The sequence below is a fragment of the Onychostoma macrolepis genome, chromosome 10 (assembly GCF_012432095.1).
Source record: "Onychostoma macrolepis isolate SWU-2019 chromosome 10, ASM1243209v1, whole genome shotgun sequence".
Classification (NCBI taxonomy): domain Eukaryota; kingdom Metazoa; phylum Chordata; class Actinopteri; order Cypriniformes; family Cyprinidae; genus Onychostoma; species Onychostoma macrolepis.
The window spans coordinates 21,160,002-21,183,582 of record NC_081164.1 but is presented as its reverse complement, the minus strand read 5'-3'; the positions used below and the strand labels follow the sequence as shown (position 1 = coordinate 21,183,582).

General features: G+C 37.5%; 2 protein-coding genes across 2 annotated transcripts in view; one reads left to right on the top strand and one right to left on the bottom strand.

Moving 5' to 3' along the window:
• tcf7l1a (transcription factor 7 like 1a) overlaps window positions 1-15,726 on the top strand; it is a 31,607-nt gene extending 15,881 nt beyond the window's left edge. Inside the window, exons 4-12 of the mRNA XM_058789654.1 lie at window positions 3,538-3,621; window positions 8,896-9,031; window positions 9,414-9,516; window positions 9,689-9,772; window positions 12,668-12,811; window positions 12,902-13,061; window positions 13,477-13,584; window positions 13,715-13,766; window positions 14,805-15,726. Coding sequence (XP_058645637.1) covers window positions 3,538-3,621; window positions 8,896-9,031; window positions 9,414-9,516; window positions 9,689-9,772; window positions 12,668-12,811; window positions 12,902-13,061; window positions 13,477-13,584; window positions 13,715-13,766; window positions 14,805-15,265 — 1,332 coding nt within the window. The 3' untranslated portion in view covers window positions 15,266-15,726. The remainder of the gene's footprint in view (window positions 1-3,537; window positions 3,622-8,895; window positions 9,032-9,413; window positions 9,517-9,688; window positions 9,773-12,667; window positions 12,812-12,901; window positions 13,062-13,476; window positions 13,585-13,714; window positions 13,767-14,804) is intronic.
• A 4,920-nt stretch (window positions 15,727-20,646) lies between these two features.
• Window positions 20,647-22,674, bottom strand: LOC131548396 (caspase-7-like). The gene is made up of 4 exons (XM_058789655.1): window positions 22,430-22,674; window positions 21,824-21,987; window positions 21,383-21,515; window positions 20,647-21,293 (listed from the first exon to the last, which is right to left on the bottom strand). The coding sequence occupies exons 1-4, from the start codon at window positions 22,647-22,649 to the stop codon at window positions 20,980-20,982; spliced, it is 831 nt and encodes a 276-aa protein (XP_058645638.1). The 5' UTR covers window positions 22,650-22,674; the 3' UTR covers window positions 20,647-20,979.
• Window positions 22,675-23,581: the final 907 nt, after the last annotated feature.

Genomic DNA, 23,581 nt, shown 5'->3' with positions numbered 1-23,581 from the left:
AGGAAGGTAGATTGTATTTTTTCAGTCATCCGTCCACTTTAACTGCAGCTGCAAATACCAGAAACAGGGTAAGGCCTCCCGACAAGAACTAGACGTTCCTCAGAGTGGTTCCTCTCAAAAACCATTCACAGATGCTCTCTGAAAGCCAACCACAGACTTAAAGGGGTAGTTCACCTGAAAATGTAAATTGTCATTTACTCACCCTTATATCAAACCTGCATGACTGGCTTTCTTCAGTGGAGTGCAAAGAAGATATTTTGAGATGTTGCTTGGACCTCAACATTTGTCAAAATAACTTTGTTCCACAGAAGAAAGAAAGTCATACAGGTTTGGGTGAACTGTCCCTTTAAGCACATTCATTTTGACTGTCTGGCCAAATTAGATGTTTTAACTTGCAACTGTCGTTTATCAACTCTACTACAGACAATGGAAGGTGAAAGTGAACCCAACATCTATAATAAACAGGGCACAAGGTCTCGGCTCATCCTGCCAGCTGTAAGGAAACTGTACCAGTCCCTGCTCATAAACTACTTTTGTTTTCCGCACCACCAAACCCAGCAACCCTGTCAACCGGACCATAATGTCTTTTCCATTTTTAGCCCACAGTCTTATCCAAACTTCCTCACAACAATTCCGCTTGTGAATGAAGTTTAAAGGGTGAAACAAAGCCTTATTAACCCCAAATGTGCCATGAAGTTTGATTTTAGAACATGTTTGGGTTACACAAGATGAGAGTTTGTTGATTTAGTATTGCAGGGTTGGACAATGTCCAACAGATGTGTATACAAGGGTTTACACCATTGTGGTATTGTTAGTTAGTGTTGACTATTGACTATTTTACATCGACTGTGATGCAGTTGTTTCCAAATGTATTTTTGTAAAGAATAATCAGTTTTTGATTAAATTGCATTCATTACGTTTAAATATAAATAAAGCAATTATATAAGTATTTAATTTACTGGATTATTCAAAAATTGGCATTTAGGCATTGTTTAATATAGAAACTATTTTATTAATTGCATTTCAGGCAAAAATACCCTTATTTTGATATTCTGTTACCATGATTATAAGATTTTGATCATATAGCCCACCCGTAGTATAGATGCTTGGACATTGATGTATAAGGATTTGTCTACATTTATGTTGTCCCTTAAGTAGAACTATAAATTTGGTTTGTGAAAAGAGTTCTTGAGATATATATGTTCAGATGCTTTCAGCCCCTAGACTCAAGAGCTTAGATACAGGAATGATGACTCCACAGGAACATCTGATATGCTTTGACTTCTACACAAACCAGATGATCGAGCCAGGCGGGGAAGCTCCATGAAGGGATAAAAAAACTATATTTTATAAATTGCTCCTGAAAATCATAAGCGCTGGATGCGAGGGGCCCCAGAAAAGCTGAAAGGCATCAAACTTTGACACGCGCGCACTGAGCTACGAGGGCTTTCACAATAAACGTCTCCCCCTGTATAGGAAGTTCAGTCATTCATCACTGCGTGTCTCCTCCATGCTCCTTCCCTCATTGCATACCACGCTCACCCTAACAGTGCCGCTTCTGCGTTCTCCATTGATTTATAAAGGGGCAAAATTAGAGAGAGGCAGATCTCTGTTTCTGCTCCATGCATTCTGTAAGGCCCCTTCCTTATTCTCCCAGCGCGTTATGGGACTTCCTCCCAGCTGTTCCTCATACTAACATACACACATATTATCCGTCCATCTGGGCATTTACTATGCTGGGACCTGCAGTCCAAATCATATTTAACTTTCACGTTTCGCCCCCTCCCTTGGGCCCGACTGCTCCTGTCTCGGCCCCCCAAACTGTTCCAGCTAATGCTCCCAAGTGCTAAACAGCACTCGGAGTTCATCTCCACAGCTTTCAAATGAATTAAGACAAAGAACAGCTGGATTGCTGGAATCTGTGGATGACTCAAGATGAGAGTTTGTTGATTTAGTATTGCAGGGTTGGACAATGTCCAACAGATGTGTATACAAGGGTTTACACCATTGTGGTATTGTTAGTTAGTGTTGACTATTGACTATTTTACATCGACTGTGATGCAGTTGTTTCCAAATGTATTTTTGTAAAGAATAATCAGTTTTTGATTAAATTGCATTCATTACGTTTAAATATAAATAAAGCAATTATATAAGTATTTAATTTACTGGATTATTCAAAAATTGGCATTTAGGCATTGTTTAATATAGAAACTATTTTATTAATTGCATTTCAGGCAAAAATACCCTTATTTTGATATTCTGTTACCATGATTATAAGATTTTGATCATATAGCCCACCCGTAGTATAGATGCTTGGACATTGATGTATAAGGATTTGTCTACATTTATGTTGTCCCTTAAGTAGAACTATAAATTTGGTTTGTGAAAAGAGTTCTTGAGATATATATGTTCAGATGCTTTCAGCCCCTAGACTCAAGAGCTTAGATACAGGAATGATGACTCCACAGGAACATCTGATATGCTTTGACTTCTACACAAACCAGATGATCGAGCCAGGCGGGGAAGCTCCATGAAGGGATAAAAAAACTATATTTTATAAATTGCTCCTGAAAATCATAAGCGCTGGATGCGAGGGGCCCCAGAAAAGCTGAAAGGCATCAAACTTTGACACGCGCGCACTGAGCTACGAGGGCTTTCACAATAAACGTCTCCCCCTGTATAGGAAGTTCAGTCATTCATCACTGCGTGTCTCCTCCATGCTCCTTCCCTCATTGCATACCACGCTCACCCTAACAGTGCCGCTTCTGCGTTCTCCATTGATTTATAAAGGGGCAAAATTAGAGAGGCAGATCTCTGTTTCTGCTCCATGCATTCTGTAAGGCCCCTTCCTTATTCTCCCAGCGCGTTATGGGACTTCCTCCCAGCTGTTCCTCATACTAACATACACACATATTATCCGTCCATCTGGGCATTTACTATGCTGGGACCTGCAGTCCAAATCATATTTAACTTTCACGTTTCGCCCCCTCCCTTGGGCCCGACTGCTCCTGTCTCGGCCCCCCAAACTGTTCCAGCTAATGCTCCCAAGTGCTAAACAGCACTCGGAGTTCATCTCCACAGCTTTCAAATGAATTAAGACAAAGAACAGCTGGATTGCTGGAATCTGTGGATGACTCAGAGGTGCATTTAATTGATTTCTTCCATTCCATTCCATTTGAAATGAATATTCCAGGTTAAATACAGGTCTACAGAAAAACTTGGGTCAACAACTGTAGCTTCATAAAATTTTCATCCAAGTGCTTAACGTGAGTCTGAATTATTTCCTGTGGCAAACATTTATTTACCTTTTGTGCATTTCTTTAATTCGAAAACGGACTTTCGACCTGTCTGTTAAAGGTGGAAAAATCTGGTTTTGGCAACATTTGTTTAGTCAAGACAGACATTCTACTACATCACTATATCCATATGAAGCACTTTTAAGCATAATAGAAGTATTTTTGGTTATGCAGTGACGTCGTAGAAAACCTGGTGCATGTGTTGATGATTGTTTGTGACGTTCTCTTTTGTCTCCTGCAGTATCTACAAATGAAATGGCCGCTCCTTGACGTTCCCGGGACGGCAGCCCTTAAAGACTCCAGATCACCAACGCCAGGGCACTTAGTAAGTCCATCAGAAACTTCATATTCTGTATTGTTTACAATGCAATCAAGAAGGTCTTATGATAAGTTGGGTATATGCAAAGCAAATGATTTGAAAGGTAACATTTTGATCTGAAACCATTAAACCTACAATAAAATATTGCAATATATTGGTATTTAACTGAATAGACTTGTTTAACTTGCCTTAGGAGCAATTGGTGGCCTGCTTAACTTCTTTCGCAATGAACAACCGGAAACATTTTTTCCCACACAAGCATGACTAGGTTTTAGCCGAAACCTGGTTTAGGCCGAGGGATTAAGCTTGTCGTTCTAAGTGTCAACAAGCAACAGACTTATTTTCATGCCATTCCACCCCCTCCGGCAACTCATGCGACCCAACTTTTGACCTGCTTCACCCTTTCCAGACACCACGGCGGGTTACCTCAGGAATGCTCGCTCCAAATGGCAGCTAATCCATTCCGGAGACACGTTTTTTTTTTTTTTTTTCACCCTCCAAACATGGAGATTGTCAGCTCAGAACGATTGAGGTTCTGCCACGGTGACAAAGTGATCACTGACTGTGGTCCGAGCTGGAAGATTAGAGCGTTTGCCCAAGAGATTCCCAAACAGACCTTTGGGTCAGTTCTGTCTAAACGAGAATCCAATTGAAAGTTCTCAGGCCAAAGATTACGATGACCTGATAATAATACCGGTACACTGGGCCTGTTGAGTCTGGTGTTTTGTCTTTATTTACTTAGCATGTGTTTCATAAAGCACCTATTATCATGCTTGGGGACTCCAGACAGACTGCAAATATGCAGCGGGGGGATTTCAATCCAATTATACGGAGATGAGTTGACCATTGAAGCCTGTTGATGCTGACTTTGCTTTAACACTCAGTATTGTGTTGTCCTTACAGAACGTAGAAACACCGAATGCTACTGTTCACCCGTCAGAAAAACAGACTTCGCTTCCTCATTAGGTGTTGGCATTGGGGATTAATTTCTGGCATGCAGATCTGGGGGAATCTCTTGTGATCGGAGGATTAATTTGAGTCAGTAAATAATTTAGGTGACATGCTAGAGGGTTCATTGTGTTTCTAATGAATGGCAGGGGCTGTTGAAATCACACCAGGCTGCTGAGAGGGCTTGAGTGACCTGTGGAAACCATTTCTGTGGCTGCACAGATTGGGTCCAGAAGGCACACATGCTAATAGGGTGAGCCAGAGCGGTCCGAAAGGCTCAATTATTCAGGAACCAGGTTTGTTTAGCATTCCATTGGCATCCCTCTGAATGTGTGCAAGGGTGATATTGCAGCACCAAGCCCACCTCTTCACATCGCCTTCCATACAATGCATCTGGACCCGGGCCACATGAATAATACATCAAACCAGAACAGAGGGGCAGGTGATGTGTGAGGCATTGTGGGAACTTCAGACTTGTCAACCCCTTTGTAAGCTGTGTGAGATTTGTTTTTTCAGTCAGAATCATGCAAAAAAAGTCCTGTAACAGTGCCGTGGTTCGTGCATCAAGTAGCAATACTATGGTACCTTGAAATATACCATGTTACAGTTAGATTGCATATTCGTATATATCATGGTACTCATGAAATTATCCACATAAAACATGGAATTATCATGATGTTTTCACATGGTGTTATACCATGGTACTACCTTAAGAATTTTTTAGTAGTCTTTCTGAGAGCCTATACTCAGTCTTCATAGATAGAAAATAAGTTTTATTTCTGGGTAGTTTAACTGAATGTCCTTCAGCTTTTATGTGCGTGAGTGCTAACTTTGATGCTAATCTTTCACAGAAAAAATACACGACAGATCAAGTTGTAGGCACTCAGAGTCTTGTATCTGATTAGATGATCTCACAGTGAGATCATAAGTGCAAAACCTGGTTCTTAAATCTCACCGTAAGTCACTATGTTTAGCAAATACTTATATTAGCTACAGCCGACACAGAAGTCACACTTGGCTAGCCAGTACCTTAGCTGTTGTCTGTCTCGAAAGCATGCTTGCACATTAGGTCTAGTCAAGAAATTATGGTTTAAATAATTTATTATAAACTAATAAAGTCTTTACCAAGCTCTAGTCATGAGTCCACTAGCCGTTTTCACATTGTTTTCAAAAATCAGATTACAAATGGAAATTCCATTTAAATTGCCTGCTAATGGCATTGACAATTGATGTGTCTTAGTGAAAGCATGATGTTTGTGCTGATGGGAAAAGTGTTGCGTGTTCATGCAAAAACCAAATCATGTGCTTTGAGTTTTTCCATTTAATGCTGTTGTGGCCTTCATTTACATTGTCTGGTGAAGTATGAGGATGTAAATCTATGTGAAACCAGATGCAGATTACTAAAAAACCCAGAAAATAGTTCTTAATAGAGATGATCAAATTTAATTCAAAGGCATGTATCTGGAAACGGAGATGGTGATAATTGTAAATTACACCCCATTGTTAGGGATCGTACTGTTTGGCTCATACTGCTAGTTTTGGCTTGTCCTTTCCTCACTATTATCCTTCATTTGAATCTGTATTTAGCCTCTCATTCTTCCACTGCTAAAGCAGTTCATTGTGTCTTGATCCCTCTTGCTCAAACGCCTGTTTGCTCAGTAACTCAAGTAAGAGATGGAGGAGGTGAAGCCAAAAGAAGAAAAAAAACAACAGGCCACATTTGCTTCTTACTCCACAATGTGCTTGTTTTAGCAGTGTTCCAGTTTTAACAGCTCCATGTGGTGGCACCAGAAATCGTCTTTGGGTGTGTTCCTTTACTAGCAGGCGGAGAAGAGCAACAGATTAATCAGCAGGTGTAGAGCGCTGACCCTGCACTTTGTTTTGTACAGTTGTGACTTTTGTCGTTTTAAATGGCTACGACACCTCCTTGTGGAGAGTCACTCCAAAGAACTCAAAGAAAACAGTTCAGAGATGTACAATGCTTGGCTAACTGTAGTTCTGAGTCTCATAAAATAAAATGTTGAATGAAAGACTGACCTAGCACAATTGTTAAATATGTGCTTGAGAACTCTGGACTCCATGTAATTTAACTATGTGATACAAAAGGTGGAACAATGTTTACACAATGACTCACTTTTTCTGTTTGGCAAGGTATTTTGTCAGCTGTTTTTCACTGTTGTGCTGGTCAGGCGTCTTCTCCTCCTACAGACCAACTTACAAAAGTGGATTTAGGGAGATTTATCAGGCTTCGCCCTTGATGAACTACAGGACTTGTTTGAACAAAAGGTAAAAAGATCCAGGTACTTGTTGACAGACCACAAATGAGGAAGAACCCAGGTCTGCCATCTAAAGGTGGATTCCTGCATATTGCAACCTGAAGGGTTGACTTCAGAAAGTGTTGTTTTTATGCCATTGTCCTTGCGTTACCGAACCCAGTGACTCAGCTTGCATGTGTTTTCAATCCTGACCATACTGTGTCCCCCCCAAGTCCTTCATTTAGGACTTAAATTGTGTTAATCTGGTGGACACTTCCTTTCTTCTAGTTGTGAAGAGCCCACTTAAACAACAAACAGGAGGACTCGACTAAGTGTTGATATGGATCCTTGGGATGTTTGGAGTCGGCTGGTCCAATCCAGTCCATTTGTAAGGGGGGCGAGGGGCCCAGTCTGGCGGCAGTCTACGCTTGGGATGTTGGTGTCGAAGGCAAAACGGTTGGCGTGTTGACACAGCAGGGATTCTTGGCAGTTGGATCACGTGAGAGAGAGATCATTAGCCTCAACAGCTAATATCATAGCACACTGGACAAACACGATCTTTAGAGGAACAGTGCAAGTTGTCCTCTACCTTTCTTTCTCAATCAACCTACTGACAGATCTTTAAAACAATCCTTTGATGCACCTTGCAGGGTTTCCAAAAGTCAGGCTCAATTGTCTCGGCTAATGCAATGCTAAATTATGTACAAACACAGAGACAGACAGTCAGACAGATAGATGGAATGAGAAAGGCAAGGAATAGAGAGGCAACCCAGAGATCTGGATGTGTTTGGACTGTGGGAATCGAGAGCCAGTCTGGTCTCAATGCAAGCCTTGTTCATGTTCACAGAGTGCTGGTTGGAGCAGAGGTCAAACCCACTGCCTACATAGAGGTGGGGGGAAGGTTAGCATGGAGGAAACAAGACGGCATTCTCCACTTTAGCTCCCTTGTGACGTCCTGAACCAACAAGTACCCCATTCAATCTACGGCTCACCACCTTGCATTGGCTTGTGTACACATCACAGCAGTGCTGCTTCTGATATTATTATAGTCCTACTGGTATATTTATGTGGTCAGAGTTCTGGACGTATGCTAGTAAATTATATGCTAATATAGGTTCCTCCAGTATTCCTCCAACTTCGTGTGCTAAAAATGATGAGTTATTATTGAGGTAAAAATATCGAGAGTTTACCTCACTTTAACTACAGCAAGATTCTCTTCTGACTGCTGGTACGTCATTATGTTGTTTGTCCTGAAAGAGAAAACTGTGAAGAGATTTGCTAATGCTCACTATAATGTGCCCCTTGCTGGAACTCTTAGAATGTGAAACATGGAATTGAGTTTGCTTTGCTTAGTATTTGCATTCATGTACTTGCAACACTCGAAGGCAATATGTCCTTTTTACAATCACATTAGCCTAACTCTGGGGTAGCCAACCCTGCTCCTGGAGGGTTGCCTTCCTGCAGACTTCAGTTCCAATTTTGCTCCGACAAGATTTTAAGTAATCCTGAAGACCCAGATTAGCTGCTTAAGGTGTGTTTATTTGGAGTTGGTGCTAAACTCTGCAGAATGATAGCTTTTCCAGGAGTGGGCTTGTGCCGCCTTAACAATCTCAAAAGTCGCCCTGATCTGTTGAACTATTTCCACCTTTCCAAGAGAAGCACTGAAGGGTTTGTTACAACAGGTGCCACCTTTGGCCACCTCTTGTGGCAGGTGTAGTAAACAAGATCTCTGCCATTTAGTGCTAGCGTCATTTAGTGCTAGCTGGAAACATCTTTCTCTTCTTGCTAGTATGCTACACGAGAGAAATGCCTGCTAAGGGTGTTAGGTGTGATTTCTCCCACCCTCCATGCAGCTGGTCAAATGCCCAACTGGTGTTTATTTTCCTTTGGGAGAAAGAGGGAAAAGTAAACTCTGCTGCCGAGACCCATTGTTCTTTAAAACTCTCTGGCGCCGTTCACGAGTAATGAGGCCTAATGGCCATTTTCTTCTTTTCAGTTGGCTTTTTGGTTGTTTAAACATGCACTTATTTCATTCCCCCCTCCTTCACCTCTTTCTTGTTCTCATTTTGTTTTTCAGTCCAATAAGGTTCCAGTGGTACAACACCCCCATCATGTTCATCCTCTTACACCGCTGATTACCTACAGCAATGAACACTTCTCCCCTGGGACGCCTCCCTCTCACCTCTCGCCGGAAATTCTTGACCCAAAGACAGGTAAGCGCCACCAACAGCAATTCAGATGCATTTGCTGAAGCTTCGAGTAAGTAGTACGATCCAGAAATGCTGAGTTATGACTTGTTTTGATGGGGTTTATTGCAGTAATATGGGGATAGAAGTAGTTACAGGTGAAGTGTGTCACTTTTGGTGGCACTAAATGGAATTGCAATCATTTTTTTTTTTTAATCTGCCTGACTAAACCAGTGGTGTTATTTTTTTGGAGCAGGACTACCTGTTTGCAGGGCAATGGTAGACAATGGGGAGTGTTTGAAGACTATTTTTGCAATTTGATTTGGTTGCAGCACAGAAGTTCACCCTTAAATTGACTTGTATGTTAATATTTATATTCAGTTTTTATAATCAGTGTTTGTTTCCTCAGGCATACCAAGGACCCCTCACCCTTCAGAGCTGTCCCCATATTACCCTCTCTCTCCTGGGGCAGTTGGACAGATCCCTCACCCTCTAGGATGGCTGGTTCCTCAGTAAGTCTGAACTCTGTGGCCTTTAAATGCATAACATCAACCTTATTTTACCCATGCAGATGGCTTAATGAAGTTTGTTGCTATTTTTAAAAGTTCTTGTAGCAAAAAGAGCATCTGTTTGTCCCTGATTTTGCTTTAGCCAGTTGTTTGAGTGCTGTTCTTCTATCTTCAGGCAAGGCCAACATATGTACTCCATCCCTCCCGGGGGCTTCAGACACCCCTACCCTGCACTTGCCATGAACGCCTCCATGTCTAGGTATGTAACAGAGGGCAAGACTTTCTTTTCTGCACCAACATGCTGATTTATAGTTAAACTTGTATCTATTAATAGACATGAGATGCAGACAGCGCGATTCTCTGAGCCTTTAGGGAGGAAGAGTTAGTACAGGAAACTGCTGTTGTATTTTTTACACAATAATTGCGCCTTGATACCTCTCTTTCTCTTTCAACCCTGTGCCATGTTCCAGAAAGGAAATCTTTTTTAAATGCAACACAGTTTGTTTTATCTTGCTCAGATTCACTCAGATCTATGTTCAACAAAACAGTGTTAAAAAATGGTCATATGCATATATATCTGACCAAACTTATTTTAGTTAGTGTTGCAGAAACTCAAGGATATAAGATATTTATTTTTTCACTTTCTACCATATCATTGTAGATATGCTAGGCATTATATGAAAGTAGCACTTCCTGAAACTCTTGCTGAATAGAAACTTCTCTAATGCATGATTTTATCATATTCTTTCCATACAGTTAATGCTTAAAATTTCCTTAGGTTGATGGATGAGTTCAGTTTTCGCACATCAGCATGAAACCTTGCAGTCTTTTAATCTCCCACTATTGCTTTCATGCTTATCTAATGACTGTGCATCTTTTGTTGGTCTGTAGCAGGAGAGAGATCTCTTTCTGTTCTGCGTTCGTTTTGTGGCACAGTGAAGTGCTGTCATCCAGTGGAAATATGCGTTTTACCAGAGTGTGCAAATCACAGATTGGAACACAGTTTTTCCCCCTCATCTGTGAAAATGACAATGCTGCTATTGTATTAGCTGTTATGAATCTGAAAGTCTAGAGTAGAAGATTTCTCCAGATGCAGCTGCTAGGATAGTTGCTCCAGTGTTATCTATCTATCTATCTATCTATCTATCTATCTATCTATCTATCTATCTATCTATCTATCTATCTATCTATCTATCTATCTATCTATCTCATTTGCATATATTTTATCTAATGTATGCATATGTTTTTATCTATCTATCTATCTATCTAATGTGTGCATATTTTTATCTATCTATCTATCTATCTATCTTATCTATCTATATCATTTGCATATATTTTATCTATCTAATGTATGCATATGTTTTTATCTATCTATCTATCTATCTATCTATCTATCTAATGTGTGCATATTTTTATCTATCTATCTATCTATCATTTGCATATATTTTATCTATCTATCATTTGCATATTTCTATCTATCTATCTATCTATCTATCTATCTATCTATCTATCTATCTATCTATCTATCTATCTATCATTTGCATATATTTTATCTATCTATCATTTGCATATTTCTATCTATCTATCTATCTATCTATCTATCTATCTATCTATCTATCTATCTATCTATCATCTATCTATCTATCTATCTATCTATCTATCTATCTCTATCTATCTATCTATCTATCTATCTATCATTTGCATGTATTTTTATCTATCTATCATTTGCATATTTCTTTCTATCTATCTATCCGTCTATCCATCCATCCATCCATCTGTCTATATCATTTGCATATATTTTATCTATCTAATGTATGCATGTTTCTATCTATCTATCTATCTATCTATCTATCTATCTATCTATCTATCTATCTATCTATCTATCTATCTAATGTGTGCATATGTCTTTCTATCTATCTGTTTATATCATTTGCATATATTTTATCTAATTTATGCATGTTTTTATCTAATGTGTGCATATATTTCTATCTATCTATCAATCATTTGCATATTTCTTTCTATCTATCTGTCTATATCATTTGCATATATTTTATCTATCTATCATTTGCATATTTCTTTCTATCTATCTATCCGTCTATCCATCCATCCATCTGTCTATATCATTTGCATATATTTTATCTATCTAATGTATGCATGTTTCTATCTATCTATCTATCTATCTATCTAATGTGTGCATATTTCTTTCTATCTATCTGTCTATATCATTTGCATATATTTTATCTAATTTATGCATGTTTTTATCTATCTAATGTGTGCATATATTTCTATCTATCTTTTAATCATTTGCATATTTCTTTCTATCTATCTGTCTATATCATTTGCATATATTTTATCTATCTAATGTATGCATATGTTTTTATCTATCTAATGTGTGCATCTATCTATCTATCTATCTATCTATCTATTATTTGCATATTTCTATCTATCTGTCTATGTCATTTGCATATATTTTATCTATCTAATGTATGCATGTTTTTATCTATCTATCATTTGCATATTTCTTTCTATCTATCTGTCTATGCCATTTGCATATATTTTATCTATCTAATGTATGCATATGTTTTTATCTATCTATCTATCTATCTATCTATCTATCTATCTATCTATCTATCATTTGCATATATTTTTATCTATCTATCATTTGCATATATTTTTCTGTCTATCTATCTATATCATTTGCATATATTTTATCTATCTATCCATCTATCTATCCATCTATCTATCTATCTGCTTTTTATTTGATCATTCTCTTTATCATTCTACTTATTATTCTATCATACTATTGTTCTCTCTTTCGTTCTCTCTGTTGTCCTATCGTCCTATGTATTGTTCACTCTATCGTTCTATATATCATTCTATCTGTCATTTTCTCATTCTCCATCTGTATCTCTATCTGTCATTTCCTATCATTTTATCTATCTGCCGATCTAATTATCTACCATTCTATCCACATATATATATATATATATATATATATATATATATATATATATATATATATATATATATATATATATATATATATATATATATATATATATATATATATATATACACACACACCTTCAATCTCTGATGTATCTGTTTATTTATTACTGTCTATTGTTGACTGTGAATCTGTCTCTCTCTCTAGTCTGGTATCCAGTCGTTTCTCTCCTCACATGGTGCCTCATCCTCCTCATGGCCTGCACCAGACGGGCATCCCTCACCCCGCCATTGTGTCGCCTGCCATCAAACAGGAGCCCAGCGCCGACCACGGCAGCAACTCGACACACGGGTGAGTCTCTGTCCTCCATTATTCTCTCACTGTTGTTTCTCTGCTCTTCTCTGACTGACATCGTCTCTGCATCCATCTGTGTCCATACAGAAAGCCCTCGGTGCATGTGAAGAAAGAGGAAGAGAAGAAGCCTCACATCAAGAAGCCCCTAAATGCCTTTATGCTCTACATGAAGGAAATGAGGGCCAAAGTAGTGGCCGAATGCACCCTGAAAGAGAGCGCAGCCATCAACCAGATCCTGGGCAGGAGGGTGAGCGCTTACAACTCCATTATGAGAGGAACTGAGATGCATTAGTGTGTTTCTCTTCATCTTGTCTTAAAGGAACGGTTCGCCTAAGAATGAAAATTGCCATCATTTACTCACCCTCATGTCATTCCAAACCCATATGAAGCACAAAAGGGAGATATTTTGAAGATAGTGCATGTCGCTCTATTCCATACAATTACAACGAATAAGCACCGGAGCTATCAAAAAGCATAATAAAAGTGGTCCATATGACTTGCACGCTTCAAATTTTTCCTTTTGTGCATGAGAAATAAACTCATTTGGGTTTGGAATGACATGAGGCTGAGTAAATGACCAAAAAGTGCATTTTTGGGTGAACTATCCCTTTAAAGAATGAAAAAAGGAGGGAAATTTGACCATATGTTCTTTTATTCCGCAGTGGCATTCTCTTTCACGTGAGGAACAGGCCAAATATTACGAACTCGCCAGGAAAGAACGGCAGCTGCACTCTCAGCTTTATCCGGGCTGGTCTGCGCGAGACAACTACGTAAGTGATCCCAGAATGCAGAGTTTAATGCAGATCATGTGGGATTCAGATTCCTCCATTGTTTTTGGCAGCCAGGGGAGTTTTGCTTAATCAAACGCATCTAATTTGACCAAATCATGTCTGTCCGCAGGGAAAGAGGAAGAAACGGAAGAGAGAGAATAAACCTGATTCCCCACAAGAGAGTAAGTGTCACTGGACATCTGTATTTCTTTCTCAATTTCTGTATGCATGATCTTTTGCTGAACTTGAGCTTTTTTTCCCTCCAGCATCCCTGTTGGTCCGATCACTCAGCTCATAGATCATGTTCAGTTCAATTTTGACATTAGAAGTTAGAGGACGAACATTTTAGCTTTTTTTTTTTTTATTATTCTTAACTGGAATTAATTTACTCACTCTCATGTTTTTCCAAATCTGACTTTTTCTTTTTTCTTTTTTGTTTGTGTATGTGTGTTTGAAGTAATTTGGGAGCAAATGGGAGTAATTTTCAGTAGATTTGTAATCATAGTTTTTGTGTTTTTATGAAAATAACGTATGTCATAATTATTAATGTTGTTCAATTTTTGACTGAAATGTCTAAATTTAGTCTTTTTTTTTTTAGAAAATGTTGTTTTCTGTTTAAAAATTGCAAGAACAATTATTCAATTAAATATTTAAACATTTTATATATTATTTTAAACCACTGTTAATTTAATATTATTAATATATTAGTAATAGATTAGTTTTAATATTTTAAATATTTATATTAAGCTTTAATATTTATTTATAACTATTTTTATATTTTGTAGTTTTAGTAATTTTAGTACTTCAGCATAAACTTAATTTCAGTTATTTGTCAAGGCAACATTGTTACAACAAAAATTGTTTTTTTATCTTAAATCACACACATGCACACACATACATATATATATATATATATATATATATATATATATATATATATATATATATATATATATATATATATATATATATATATGTTGACTACTGTGTGTGTGTATGTATACACACATATATATATATATATAACACTGATTTAAATGTATCACTGATTTAAATGTATCAACATTTTACATTTACCAGCTTGTAGTAATGAACTATTTTGATTTAATTAAAATAGTTTAATTATCATCATAATGCCCATTTTTCGTTTTGTTTTCATTCACCATTTGTTAACGGACTATTTGGGAGTATATTTAACCCTGTTTCCCTCTCATCTGCAGGTAACTACTCACCCCAGCCCAAGAAGCAGTGTGTCCCGTACCTGTCGTCCGAGAAAATGTGTGACAGCCCTACCTCCTCTCACGGCAGCATGCTGGACTCACCCGCCACGCCGTCCGCTGCCCTGGCGTCACCGGCGGCCCCTGCGGCCACTCACTCGGAGCAGGCTCAACCCCTGTCCCTCACCACCAAACCAGAGGGCAGAGCCCATCACCACCACTTCCCCTTGCCAGGGAAAGCCTCGGGCTCTAGCTCCACTTCCTCGTCCTCATCCACCGCCTCCCATCCGAGCATCTCCCTCCACAGCCAGTCGGCGGCCCTCCTGACCCGCCCCATCCCGTTCACCACCCTGCCTCCTTCCCTGCTCTCCCCATCCTCGCCTTTCCACCAGGCAGCCCTACATTCCCATCATGCTTTGCTGCAGACACAACCTCTCTCTCTGGTCACCAAATCAGTGGAGTGAATGGGAAAAAAACAACAAACTTTTTACACTTGTATATTGCTTTGTTTTTTACATTTTTATAGATATTAGACCAAGTTTTTAAGATAGAATGAAAAGGAATAATTATTGGTCAATATTTGACCACCCCTCTATTTTGCTTTTCTCTTTGAAACAAAAATGTATTTTTTGTAAATTGCCTTTTTCCAACGTGATTCTCCAATGTTGCTACTTGTATAAAAGACAAATGTATAAAGGTTTCTCTTCTTTTTTTTTTTTTTTTTTTTTAAAGCCGTACTTGACAATTTGTAGTTTTAGTTAAATTCAATCTAATGGTAGTTAGGAGTTGATTTTTCATTACTGCATTCTCTCCCTTTTTTTCTTTTATTTTTTCTTTCTTTTGGTACCACCTCACCCTGTTCCTAACCCTGTGTGTGTGACTCTCCTAAGACTCCATAGCTAATAAACCTCAAGTTATTTCTAAAGGCTGCATTGTGTTTTTTTGGGGTCGTAGATGCTGCATGTGATGACTGGCTGAGTAATGCAACAGATCTTCTGAATAGAGCCAGTATCACACACACTGACAGTGTTCATTTATCTAATTAGGGCTCGTGAAGTGGTGTGTGAAATGCTGGCACTCATGATGTGCACAAACTAAATTATATAATTCACTGTTGGCGTAAATCACAGCTTCTTAAAGAAAGAAGTGCAACGTGTTGTTGCACACTATGACGTTATCCTGGTAAAAGTACTCTGGGAGAGCAAAATAATGAAATATGTGACCCTGGACCACAAAACCAGTCATAAGGGTCAATTTTTTAAATTGAGATTTATACATCATCTGAATAAATTAGCTTTCCATTGATGTATGGTTTGTTAGGATCGGACAATTTGGCTGAGATACAACTATTTGAAAATCTGGAATCTGAGAGTGCAAAAATATCAAAATACTGAGAATATTGCCTTTAAAGTTGTCCAAATGAAGTCCTTAGCAATGCATGTTACTAATTAAAAATTAAGTTTTAATATATTTACAGTAGGAAATTTACAAAATATCTTCATGGAACATGATCTTTACTTAATATCCTAATGATTTATGGCATTAAAGAAAAATCAATAATTTTGACCCATACAATGTATTGTTGGCTTTTGCTACAAATATACCTGTGCTACTTATGACTGGTTTTGTGCTCCAGGGTCACAAATAGAGTGAAAAGGTGAAAACAAAATTTACCTTATTTACTTTTTTAAAAATCTGTTTTGGTTTGTGCTCAGTTCATTTTTGTTATTGCAAAGAAAAAAAACGTTCTTTTTTTAATACTGTGGTTTCACTGTCAGTTGTGTGTTTATCTGGCAAACGGTGTTTAGGATAGACATTATTTGATTACACTGCGGTTTGCTTTATTGACAGGCTTGTAAGATAGAAATGTAACCAAATGTTCTCTTGATTTAAAGTGAGCTTTCTGTGATGATGAGGACACGGGAACATATTGTTTTCAGAAGGCTGTAAATAAGCAAGTTTGCAAACTCGGTCACAATTGTAAAAGCCGTGTCCAGAATTAAATATTTCCATGCGTTTACAGCACAGTTATATGTGTTTTGACACACCGCCACTGTTTTTAATGAAGAGGCTTGGAAAGTCGGTCCTCTGAGATCTCATTAGCTATTTCAATTAGCAAACGGCATAGAAGGTAGGTTACGGGATTCGGTGGCCCCTGGGATGCCGACGGCTGCCAGGAAGGAGCAATTAGGTCTCATGGAGCAGACAGAGTGACCCACTAATTCAACTTAACACACATAGACGCGTTCCAGGGATGGCAAATGTAAAGCTAAGTGTGTGTTAGCTTATACACGCTTTTACCATCCAGATGTCTGGAGACCAATTTGCAGAATCTTCTGTCTTCTCAGTTCCTTAAATGTTGAATTTTAGTTCTTCGTTGTGTCTAGCAAGTGAACACATGAAATTGAGAATATTAGCTAATTCTGTACGTAACAAAAGGTTCTTTGGGAAAATCAACTGGTTTGGTCAAGTAGCCTACAAAATGTAGTCCGTTACTTATTCCAAATTACATGACAAAAATTGTAGTTAGTAACGTAATCCATTACATTACATTAATTGGACTACTTTTAGATTACTTTTGACCGAACCCGTTTATCACATTGTTTTAAGTAGCCCAGGTTAAAAAAAAAAAAAGTACACTGCCATAATGTACTTGAAGTGCTCTATATTTGCGCACTAATTTTGTACTTAATATAGCTACTAAAATGATTCTTTAAGATAAACCTAGATCAACTAAGTGTACTCAACTATGCTACTTGTAGTAGCCTACACTTGAACCCATCTTTCATACATTAGTACACTCAAGTGAACTACAAGTGGTAACTAAATGCATTTTTTAAATACAGAGATATGTTAAAAGCGCGTTTCAGTTCATAATCATAGCACAGTTGAGTACACTTAGCTGATCTTATAAGTTTATCTTTAGAAGTAAAGAATCATTAAAAAATTAGTGCGCGAAAATAGAGCACTATATACGTACATTATGGAAGTGTACTTTTTTAACCTGGGAGGATAGAATCTTGTACCATATTGATATAAAAATGCAAAGAGTAAGAAAATATATTCCATTTGTTGTAATTAACAACATAAAGTGCATTAACATTACATTACATCAATGTTTCCGAAACTGGGGTTCGTAAATTAACTGCAGGGGGTTTGTGAGTTTAATGAAAAGCTAAGTAAATCATTGTAAAATAACATCAATCAAAAGGCCTACTAAAAAAATGAAATATTTTATTTGTTTATCTGCATGTCATTTGACCATTAACCAATGTCAGAGAACTGGAAGACTTTCTGAGTGTATATAAGTAGTAGGCTATTCTACAACGGAACATTTAAAAGATGAAAAAGTAGAATTAGGGAGAATCAATCGATTCTGAATAATTTATTGCTATCGAGTGAATAATATGTAGTCATGTAATCAGTAAAAAGTATCTGCTGTCTGATTGCGAGTATTTTAAAACGTAATTTAATTAAAAATGTAATGTAATCTAGATTACATGTAATCAGGTACTACCAGCACTTACATTTATCTCCTGATGTCCAGGCAGTTAGGTGTTTTTACACAGCAGTTTTAACTGGATGCTTTTATACCGGGGCCTGAGGAGAGCAGGCATTATTTTATCTGGCTGTTATGCAGCATTTGCACAACATTTGCAGCAGGTACTGTACAGAGCAGCCATAACTATGCAAGGATGCCAAATAGCATTGCTGATTTGGGTCGGCTCTCAAGGAAACTGCTGAAGCCCATAATTATGACATGACCAGGACAGTTCAATTGTGGTTGTTGTGGTGAGTAAAAATGACATTCTAGACTAAGGAACAGTTGACCAAGAAACACTTGAGGTGCTAAGAATGGCTTAAGTAGCATTCAGTCACTGTTTCACAAAGCTGTGTTTTATGTTATGAAATTGGCTGCTTGATTTAGTTTTGTGGGTAGCTATAGTTATGCGATCCGTTTGATATATCGCCTACCATGTCTCATAATGTTTGTGTTTACTTCCACATGGCAGCAACACAATACATAACGAGAAAAAACAACAACAAAGTATGTCTTTTAATTTATTTCATATATGAATATATGCTCAGAATCTGCAACAATTATGTAATATAATATCAGAAGTTAATGTGTCAGATATGAACGAAAATTAAATATAATTTTTTTTTTTTAAATCTAGAATGTTAGGCCCTATTAAACTATGAAATTATATACAAGTGATTAAGCTTTGAATGAATGAATAGCCTATACACATACATAGGCTACATACATATACATAAATGTTTGGAGCCAACAAGAAAACTGAAACCAGTAAAATTAATAGATAGATAGATAGATAGATAGATATTTACTTAGCCTACTTCCTTCTTTAAAGAGATCCAATAAGAAAGAAAAAACGTTACATTAGAATTATGTGGTCTTTAAATGTTGTAACATGAGAAATTAATATTACGGACATCGCCCCCTAGTGGCAGACATAAATATCATATTAGTGTCTGTCAGCGTTCTGCCAGTAGATGGCGATGTTGTCTTCAGTCCTTTTGCAACGCACTTGCTTTGATTAACTGAAGCCCAATATGAAATCGGGGCTAGTTGTCACACACTCCTGGGAATGTTTGTCAAGGTAGGTTTGTTTTGTTTGTTTCTGTTTATGTATAGACTAGACACAAACCTGGAAGTCTTTGCTACAAAAAAGCAGTTGTTGGCCAAAACGAAATATACAGTTAATTGAACACACTTTTTGTGTTGTCACGTGGTAAATAGTCACAATTGGCACCTACAGCAGTCAGTTCAGGTTTATATTGTATTCTCATGAGAAGCCAGAATACATCATACCTTGTTTGTTGATGCAATTATCATAACTAAAAACAATTAACTCAATAGAAGCATAGAAACTGGTCATCTGTGTTAATTCAAACAAGCAAAAACCCTTCTTGAGTGAAATATATTCATATGGATTCTGGCATCCGCGTTTGTGCTCAGCAGACCTTGTGCACTGATGAAATCCTGCATGTCTGGATCTGCTGTGATTTCATTCATATTCATTCATTCATGTGCAATCCTGTACACACCTTAAATTACAGTAAATATGTCAGGGGCAAAGTGTGACTATGATCACAGTCACAGACACCTGAACCTTTCTTTCAGTTTTATTTTGATCTCAAAAAAAAGCATATGATCAACATTTTTATCACATTAGTTTTCTCTGAAATCATCATGAATACATAAAATAGCAGTTGCGTCAGACCTTATGTAAATGTTATGTTTTTGACCCTGAACACAATTACTTGATATTTTTATTTAATTTTATTTATTTATTTATTTTAGTTTAGTTGTTCTAATTTAGGTCAGTTATGTCTAAGTCATTGCATTTGCATATTTAAAAAGTAGAAGAAATGTATTATTGTAAAGATGAACTATTTCAAGCTCTTTTTTTACACAAACATATTCTAAGAATGTTTATTGCTAGCAAAACTTATGTCAATAATACTTTAATAATAAATTGTTATTTTGCTTACTCTTTAGGTATATACACATCAAAAGTTTGGGGTTTGTCATTTATCATTCGTATTTTTAGAAAGAAATTCATACTTTTATTTAAGCAAGGACACATTGAGTAAAGACAATTATTATGTATATTAATTTGGGTTTTCTATTCATCAAAGAATCCTGAAAATTCTTATTAATTTGACTAATTTTATTAAGCAGCACAACTGTTTTAAGCATTGATAAGAAGAAGAAGAAGAAGAAGAAGAAGAAGAAATGTTTCTTGAGCACCAAATCAGTATTAGAATAATTATAATATTTTATGGGAAAAAAACAAAACATAAATTAAGATCACATTATTGAAAACAGCTATTTAAATGATCAAATAAATGTAGCCTTGGTCAGCATGAGAGACTTCTTTCAAGATCATTAAAAAATTTGAATGACCTCAAACTTTTGAACAGTAGTGTATATAGAGAATACATTATATACATAACGAGGTAGCAATAGCAAAAATACATGACACATAAATGGAGCACTAAAAAAGCACATCATGCCACATTATGCAACTTTCCCAACCACTCACGTCCCGCTGGACATGAAACTTTACGTGACATGACGTCACTTGATTCATTATGCTATAGAAGAGTTAAAATGAATCAGTTTCTCCACATATTCCCAGTCAGTCTCTGTTCAGCTGATGGAGCTCTTCCGTGATCTGTTGGGTTCATCGATAAGCTGCATTGCTGCAAACGTCAAGCTCAAATCTTCAGCTGCTGCCGTCTTTCTGAACGGGAAAGCCTCTCTGGTAAAGCGGGTCACAAAACACGGCATCTGCTTCTTGCCGCCCAACACTTTCCCTCTGGATTCAAAGTTGTAGGCCACCTGGTAGTTTATTCGAGTCAGGAGTCTTGTGATCTCCAGATCTGGACCTCCTTCATCTTCTAGCAATTTACAAAAGGTTTGAATCAACTCTGAGCCAAGAGGATGCATGAATGCACCGTAACCTATAAAACAAATGAACCCGAGTGAGGAACTGAAGAGATTGTGACTTTACAAACTATGCAAACAATGTGATGGAGTTAATAAATCACACCTGGAGATGTGGCGTACATGACTGCTGTGTCAATAGGAATGGAAAACAGCTCGGACATGCCGTTCTCTTCCTCTGAGAATGAAGAATCTGCCTCCACCTCCACACCTCCATCCAATTCACACCCTCGGCAAGCCTGGAGAGCAGAAAGATATGATAATCATAAACATTCAGTTACTAGCTTTAAGAAAAATATACAGGTAAAATTATGAAATAATATCAACTCAAATCAACATTTAACATCCATGCATTTATTTATGTGGTGAGTGCTGTGCAATAAACAGAGGGAAACCCCAAAAAATTCAAACAGCACCAGAGAGTCAAAGGAATTCTAAAGTGGAATGTAATGTCAACACAGCCATCAATATTTGCTGAAGTACAGGATCTTATGTAAGAGTAGGAGTAAAAAAGGTTTGTCTGTGAGAAAGTTTTCATAAAATGTACCTGGATCAGAAAGAGTTTGCTCTTGTCTGCCATCGACGGGCCTCCAAAGTAGCTGTAGATCTCGGCCAGTTTCACAGCACATCCGTCAGCGCCAAACACAACACCCTCCTCACCATGACTGGATATGACACCCACAAAACAGTCTTTCACCGTCGTCTTGCTCTCTGAGGATGGAGGAAATCGAATTACCTTCAGCCAACTAATAAGCTGTCATTGTTTTTGAGGTCGCTATCTCTTCTATTCATATCGCGTATCATGTGACTTTTAGTCATCAACTAGTGCTCATATGATTCACTCATTCATTTCTGAGCAATAGCAACAGCAAATTGTCATTCAACTCCTCAAAACCCAACACGAATCTTCATTTCTTTGCATATTAACATCAATTGAAAGAGTTTGTGCCAGAGATAATCTGTTCTCGCTGATAAATGAGGACAGTGTTATTAACAAGCATGGGACTTTGGCACCAATAAATGACCTTATGCAATGCGCTTTTAAGAAACTCAAGAGAGGGGGAAAAAAGCATTGCAGATGTAAAACATGAATCCTGCTAGGAAAGAAATGTATTATTATTATTTTTTTAATTATTAGACTAAATATAATTACCTGCTTTAAATGCTTCATAGATCTCATCTGCTGCGATGTCCATTCTGATGTCCACGGAGAAGCCGAGCTTGCTGAGGATTTTGTGAAGTCTTCGGGTGTCTTTCTTCGCACCGTTCCTGTTGTTCAGACCTGCACCTGGATAGAAGTTCTCCACAGACACTATCAACGCCCTGTTCTTCATTCTCTTGTTTGCTGTCAAAGGAAATTTACAAGACATCATCTTTACCGCTCTGCTGTCTAACACTGAGGTCTAATGCAGTCACAAACTGTGTGAGGATAAGGAGAGCCTACTTTATGAGTCTGTCTGAGCGTCACATAATTATATGGAGGCCATATATGGAGTTTCCTCCAAGCGTTTTCTGTGTCATCAGTCTGGTCTTGATGACACATCGGCAATTCCTTGACAAATCAGAAGCTTCAACTTTAGCTAAAAAGGCAATTTACTACATTTGTAGGTGTATTTATCTTCCAACTAACCTGCAATGCATGTCGGTGACTGAGAATGTTAGGAAAGTGCATCGCAACAAAATGATCACACACTTATTTATATATATGTATGTATATGTGATTTGCTGATCTCTGTTTATTGTGCCACATAATAGAAGTTGAAAATATTAGTTTGTGCTTGCTTTACCGTTTAAGATAAATCACAAAAGCTTTTAGGGTGAGATCGCACACCTTTATTTGTACCGAGGAAGGGTGGATATGTATGTACACAGTAGACAGATGGGATGATTTACAACTCAGCATTGTGTTAGCAACAAATTAGTTCTGCAATTGAAGTTCTGTACTTCAGTTACTACAGGGAAGGTTTAAGAACACAGTGATAATTAGCATAAAAAAGGATGATGTGCTTTTCTTATTTTGTGTGTTTACTTTGCATCAATAGTTTTTCAAGTTTCTCAGTGACAGTTTTCATAATCAGTATGTAAATTGTTGTTTAGACCATGTCCAAGTGTGGACTTTCCAGTTGTTTGTCAAGAACTACTTCTTTTCATCAACAGATTTAAATATTTATAGTTTTAAATTTCAAAAAAGAGAAAAAAAATGAAGAAAGAAATGAAATTCGAATGTCTCAGAATTTCATTTCTCACACACACCTCCTGGTGGAAGACGACTTTATAGTCTTATAAGAAACTGAGACAACAAATC